Here is a 6,199-nt window from a genome sequence, read left to right as displayed (position 1 = left end):
GGCCACCACGTGGCCGGCCGGGTGGAACGCGAGCCCGGTCACCGGCCCGTGGTGCGGCGCGTCGGCGCGCGTGTTGAGGGCGTACGGCGCCGCCGCGCCGGCCTGCTGCGAAGCGGCGGAGGCGGCGTCCCAGAACTTGAGGCTCTGGCTGCAGTCGGCGGCCGCTCCTATTGGTGGCCATGACGAGGTTCAGGGTGGCGGCGAGTGAGTCATACAGTGAGTCATGGGGGCTCCTGGGGGATAAGGCAACAGCTGCCGACCTAACCTGGACTCGCCATGTGATGCAATGGGACGGCAAGCCAGGGCGCCGCCGGCGCAGGCCAGGAAAGGCTAGTGCCCGCGCTGCCTGCTGGCTGACTGCTGGGCGGCGCTGCCCTGGACGCCCGGACTTCCCATGCCAAAGCGCACACTCGCCCTAAGAGATGGCCGCGACCGGCTAATCACGCTGCCTCACTGCAGCCCGCCGCATCTCACGCAGACGCACGCGCGCGTTCACCTGTGCCAGGCGCAACGTCCAGCGTCACCAGGGTGTCACCCGACGCGCTGAACGCGGCCGCCACGACCTGTGGCTCCACCGGCGCGCCGCCGGCGCCGCCGCCGGCCCCCACCAGCGCCGCGGCGTCGCGGGTGAGGGACACCGGGTTGCGGGCTGCGACCTGCGGCCGCGTTTTGGGGCGGGGGACGGGAGGAGAGGTCAGGAGGTGGGGTGGCGTGGGCGCGTCGCGATTGTGAGCTGTGAGGGCGGAGGTCCGACGGCCATGATGGCTGCAGGCCGGGTCGATCGCTGACGGCCACTCGCTGGCTGCGCGCGAAACCCCGGTGTGATGTTGCCGCGGCTCTACAAGATACAACAGCCGGCCCAACCTCGGTCAAACAGCCGCGAGCGATCTCAGCCCCAGGCCAAAACCTCAGGCTTTGACCATACCCGTTCAGTTGAGGGCCCAACCAAATCGACCTCGTGCACCGCATCGCCGACCAAACACCCAACCCCCAGCACCCGCCCCACCTGCAGCCGCGACGCGTGCCGCTCCCGCGCGGCATCGAAGAACTGCAGCAGCGCGTTGGGGCCCGACACCACCAGGTGCCCCGTCCCCGGCTGCAGCGCCGCGCAGCCGCCGGGCGCGCGGCCGGGCGGCGGCCGCGGCGCGGGGCGGAGGCCGTGGACGGTCGCCTCTACGCGCATGGCTGCGGCGTTGATGACGCGCACCGTGTTGTCGGCCTGGGGGTTGCGCATGGGAGAGGGGCGGAGGGGCTAAGGGGGCAGAGGGGTGGGCGAATGGGGGAGGAAAAGAGCGTGCACGCGCTAGATGGAGGTTGCATTGGGAGGACGGGCCTAGTGTCAACGGTCATCAGGAGAAAACGGGGCCGTGCAAGGGAGCGCTGCACGGCAGGGGCAGCCTTGGAGCCGTGAAGCTGACGCCCACAGGGCCGCCGCCGCCGCAGCCCGCCCATACCCAATTCGCCCAAAGGTGCGGCCGGCCTGCAGCGCGCCACCCCACTCCTTTGACACCGTCTGCAGGAGAGCCTGAGCAGTCGCTTCGGAAATTCACGACCGCGCTGTGCTACCCTTCCGAGCTGTAAGACAGCCGTGCTGCGCATACGATCTTCAGCAGCGTCCCACACACACACCCAACCACACACACCTAAACCCTAAACCCTATAACCTGAACCCTTACCCTAAACCCAGCAATCTTCACAAGCATCCCGCGCACACACCTGCGCGACGCAGTACTTGCGGGGGTCTGCGGGGCAGGGCAAGATGCCGACCAGCGCGCCCCCCAGCCGCGGCAGGAAGCTGCGCTTGTTGGTGGCCAGCTGCCATTGCACCTGCAAAGGGAGGGGCGCGGCGGCGTGCCGGGGCGGGGCTTTGGGGCACGCCGCGGCGCAGCCGTCCACCTGCACACGTGCTGACAAGCGCAAACCAGCCATGGCGTGCAGGTTTGTTTTACTGGGCCTCTGGGGCTGGCTTGCACTGGCAGCCTCACGGCGTTCGCAAGAGGCAGCGCGACGCAGCGCCACGACTCATCGACATAATCTCATGACCAAGATTATCTCACCAGCGCGCCCTCCATCCCTCCAGACAGCAGGTGCGCGCCGTCCGGGCTGAACGCCAGGCACCCCACCGCCTGCGCGTGCCAGTGCACCGTCGTGCACGCGGGCGCGGCGCCGCCGCCGGCGCTGTTGCTGGACGCGCCGCCGGCCGGCAGCGCCTTCTGGAACCCGTGCCAGATCACTATGCGTCCGCTGACGTCACCGGCCGCCAGGATGGTGTCGCTCGCGTCGATGGCGCAGCACTGCGGAGGGGGTGCAGCACCGGGTCGATGCAAGGGGGATGCACGAGAGGCAGTGAGGCGCTCGCATCGCGCGCTGCCGCCAAGGGTGCAGGCGGCAGGCTCGCCGAGCGCGGCCACCCCGACAGCCGCCGGTGCTCGTCCCTCCGTTTCGCAGCTGCATGCAGCTGTCCTGTGGCTTGGCGTTGAGCTTGGAGCCACGCATGGCGCCAAAACTGCTCAACAATGTCAGGCCATCCTGGCATGCACACCACACCTCACAGCTCCAGCCGCCGCCTAGGCCCCGCTGCGGCGCTCGACACCCACCGTGTACGCCCGCACGTGGTGGAAGTTGGCCGGCCGCCGCCCGCCGTCCTCGCCTGCGGCCCACACCCACAGGGAGAATTTGTCCGGCGCCGCGAGGAAGCGCCCCGAGGGGCTCGCGACCATCTGCCGCAGCGGCCCGCGCGGGCGGACGCCGCTGCTGAGCGGGACGCCGGACGGAAGCTGGAAGCCGAGAAGCTTCCCGGCGCCGAGGCGGTGGACAAGCGAGAGGTATGCCATGTTTGAGGCGCGGCTGAGGACCTGCGGTGAAAAAGGGGGGGCAGGCGGTTCGTTGCATGACGTTACTAGAAGCATCAAGGGGTAAAACAGGGGGGTTGGGCGCGCGGACTCCAGCAAAGATTGGGGATGGGTTAAGCGCAGGTGCAGAATAGGGTCCCATGAGAGGAGGCATGTGCGAGGGGTCCCGCTTCCAAGGGACGCCGCCGCCGCCGCTGCCAGGCAAAGCGGTGGTAGCTGCATGCTGATGGCATCATCCGCCCGACGCACCATGTGCTCAACCGGCTGCCCCACTGCGTGCGTGCGTAAGCAGTCGCCGCTGGCCAGATCCCACAGCCGCAGGGTGCCGTCCTGACATGATGAGTAGACCTGGGGGGCAGGGGGCGGCCCCGTAGTCATCGCGGGTGAGGGCGGAGGAGGGTCGGGGAGTCGACAAACGTGGTGGAAATAGACAGCGGAGCTGTTGTGCGAGGCGCAAGAGCGCAGCCGGGAGTACACGCTATCGATACTCAGCAGCAAGCACCTTGTCGGGCACGCGGATTGGCGGCGGCGCGGCGGCAGTGGCGGCCGCCGCCGCCGGGCGCACCTGGCCATCACTGCTGGGGTCCAGGGCCACCGCGGTCACGGCGGCTGTGTGTCCAACGAGCGTTCCGACATGCTCGCCGCTAACAGCGCTGTAGACGCGAACGTCGTTGCCGCACGGAGCGAAAAATAGCTTGCCGTCCACCGACAGGCACAGGGCCCGCCTAGTGATCACGCCGCCTTTAAGTGCCATGATGCCTTTGATATCTGCGCTGGTAGTCCCGCTCAGATCGCCACAGCTAGGCCAAGGTGCGGCGACTGCGGCATGACCGAGCCCTTGATGCGAACAATGGACTGCAGTGGATGTCAAGATGACATGCGCTATTCGCCTGCCATCCGCCACGGTGCTTGCCGATGGTACCGGACGGCGCTGGTGACGCAGCCGGGTGAGTGCGCATAGCTCGCAAGCAGTCAACAGCAGGCGGCAACACTGAAGCCTGGCGGCAAGCGTGTGTGCTGTACGACACCACATCAAGAGCGATTCAAAGTTTTATGTCACTTTTTTGTCTCCACAGGAGGGGCAGAGCCCCAGTGCGGGCTGCTCTGGGGCGAGGCACACACACCATTACGTCACAGCGCTTTGCACGCTGCGTTCCTGAGCAGGAGTATTGCACAGTGACGCTCATAGCTTTGCAGCGACGAGACAATTTCGCCTATACAACCATCTTCAAAGCCAATATAACAACAAGAGCTGATGGGTCTCGAGATCTTCGCGCGCTTGTTTTGATCTCTAGGGCAGCGTCGAGCATGGGAGCATGGGCATGTGAAGCGTGCACGTTCCTACACGGCGGAGATGATGGCAACGATGCTTCCGAGGCATGCAGCCTTTGCGGGGCGCCTCGAGCCCGGTCACCCAAGCGACAGCGTCGGGGTGCAGCAGATGGCGCTGCGGCGCACAAGGGCCCGCCCGGTTTCAGCATGGAGGGGGATGTCGTTGTGCTTGACTCATCTGACGAGGGCGACGGCGATGGCGATGGCGAGGGCGGCGGTGGCGCCTCGACAGCGGCCTCTGCACCCGCTGAGCTCGGCCCCCCATCCTCCCGCCCTGGGGCACTTGGAGGCCCCACCGACGTCGCCGGCGCCTCGGCCCCCATGCCGCCAGCGCGCCAGCAACGCGCAGACGGCGCAGACGGCGCGAAAGACGCGGCGGCGAGCGGCGAGCTGTACGTGATGGATGCGTGCGGCTGCCGCGCTCCGCGCGCGGCGTTGGCCGCCGCTCTTGTTGAAGCGGCACGCCGCCACGTGGAACCGCTTGGTGGGGCCGCAAGCCCCACTACCCGCGCCGCAGCCGGCAGTGGCGGCGCCGCGCCGCCGGCGGCCCCCGCCGCAGCGGAGGGCGTGGCCGCCCGCGGCGGCGCGACGCTCTGCGCCGCGCTGCGCGCTCTGGCGTGCTGCGCGTGCTGTGTGCCGGCCAGCAACCAGGACCTGCTGCGCCTGCTGGGCGGCGAGGGCTTGGGGCGCGTCTACGCTGCACTCGCCACGCGCATCGCGCAGCTAGCCGGCCCTCCAGAGAGGGCCGACGCGGCGGCGCCTGCGCCAGGGGCGCCCAGCAGCGGCGCCGGCGGCGGGGTGCCGCCAGCGTGCGGGGCGTGCGGGGGGATCAGCATGCTGCCTGCCGCGGCGCTGCGGCCGGGGGCGGCGCACCCGGCGCGGCGGATCGTCAAGCGTGCGTACGACGCGCGCAGCGGCACCGGCGGCAGCGGCGGGGCGGGCGCGGCTCCGCTGCCGGCGGCGGGGCAGGAGGCCGCGGCGGCACTGCTGCAGGAGTTGGGGCCGACCTGCCTTTGGTACTGCCCAGGCTGCCCCGCAGCCGTCGACCCAGCAGCAGAGGCGCGCGCGGCCGCCGAGGCCGCGGCGGCGGCCGAGGCGGCGGCCTCCGGCGACGGCGCAGGCGGGGCAGCTGCAAAGTCGGCGAGCGCGGCGGCGGTGGAGGCGTGGCAGCTGTGCTGCCGCCTGCAAGAGGCGCTCTTGGGACATAAGGAGGGCGGGACTGGTGGCGACGGCGCAGCAGCACCCGCGGGCAACGGCAGCGGCGGCGGCGGCGGCGGCGGCAGCGGCAGTGCGCCCGCTCCTGGCAGGGGCCGCGGCGGGCGCGGCTACAGGGGCCGCGGCTGGGGCCGCGGGGGCCGGAGCCCCGTGGCCTGGGCCAAGGGTGTCGGGTACGGCGGGGATCAAGGGCACGTGGGGTTGGCAGCGGCAGACCTACAGGCGGCGGAGCGGCGCCAGCGCTCAGAGGACGCGGCGTCGCGCGCCGCCCTGTCGGCCCTCTGCGCATTCGTGTCCGGCGCCACCGCCGGCGGCGCCGCCGGCGTCGGCGCGCCTGCCGGCGCGGCGGCCGCGCTCGTCTGCGGGCCGCTGCGCTATTGCCTGCGGCGGCTGTTCTCAAACGACTCCATCCACGACATTACGAGCAGGCGGGAGCTGTACTCTGAAGCGATGAGCCTGTGCCGCCTCCTGGGGTCCAGCGCCGACCTACTGCCCATTCTGCAGCTGCCCGCGGCAGACCCCGGCGACGCCGACACCGACGAAAACGAGGGCGGTTGCGGCGGCGAGGGCGGCGCGGGCGGCGTCACGGCGGGGCGGAGCGTGCTGGCGGCGCTGCGGCGGCTGGACACGCAGTGCGGCGTCGTGAAGCGCAGCGCGCAGGAGCTTGGAGAGGGGGACGACGCTGACGTGGCGGCGCTGTCGGTCGCCCTGGAGCTGTCGGAGCTGTTTTCAAACCTGTCAGAGGCGGACGCCCTGCTGAGTCAGCGGGGCCGGCGGGGCCGGGGCGCGCCGGACAGGCT

At 70.4% G+C, this 6,199-nt stretch overlaps 2 protein-coding genes across 2 annotated transcripts in view; one reads left to right on the top strand and one right to left on the bottom strand.

The window, feature by feature from the left end:
* Window positions 1–496: 496 nt before the first annotated feature.
* On the bottom strand, window positions 497–3,606 carry MNEG_1357 (WD repeat-containing protein 75; the record flags this gene model as incomplete). The annotated part of the gene is made up of 7 exons (XM_014050169.1): window positions 497–656; window positions 1,007–1,219; window positions 1,717–1,827; window positions 2,058–2,294; window positions 2,598–2,855; window positions 3,102–3,200; window positions 3,355–3,606. Coding segments are annotated over 7 exons (1,330 nt in total), but the record flags the coding sequence as incomplete, so codon positions are not given.
* Window positions 3,607–4,331: 725 nt separating this feature from the next.
* Window positions 4,332–6,199, top strand: part of MNEG_1356 (hypothetical protein) — a gene marked incomplete at both ends in the record, with an annotated part of 3,114 nt that continues 1,246 nt past the window's right edge. Inside the window, one exon of the mRNA XM_014050168.1 lies at window positions 4,332–6,159. Within this exon, the coding sequence (XP_013905622.1) occupies window positions 4,332–6,159 (1,828 nt within the window). The remainder of the gene's footprint in view (window positions 6,160–6,199) is intronic.

This window comes from Monoraphidium neglectum, assembly GCF_000611645.1.
Source record: "Monoraphidium neglectum strain SAG 48.87 unplaced genomic scaffold scaffold00133, whole genome shotgun sequence".
NCBI classification, from domain to species: Eukaryota; Viridiplantae; Chlorophyta; class Chlorophyceae; order Sphaeropleales; family Selenastraceae; genus Monoraphidium; species Monoraphidium neglectum.
This window is presented reverse-complemented; position numbering and strand designations above follow the sequence as displayed.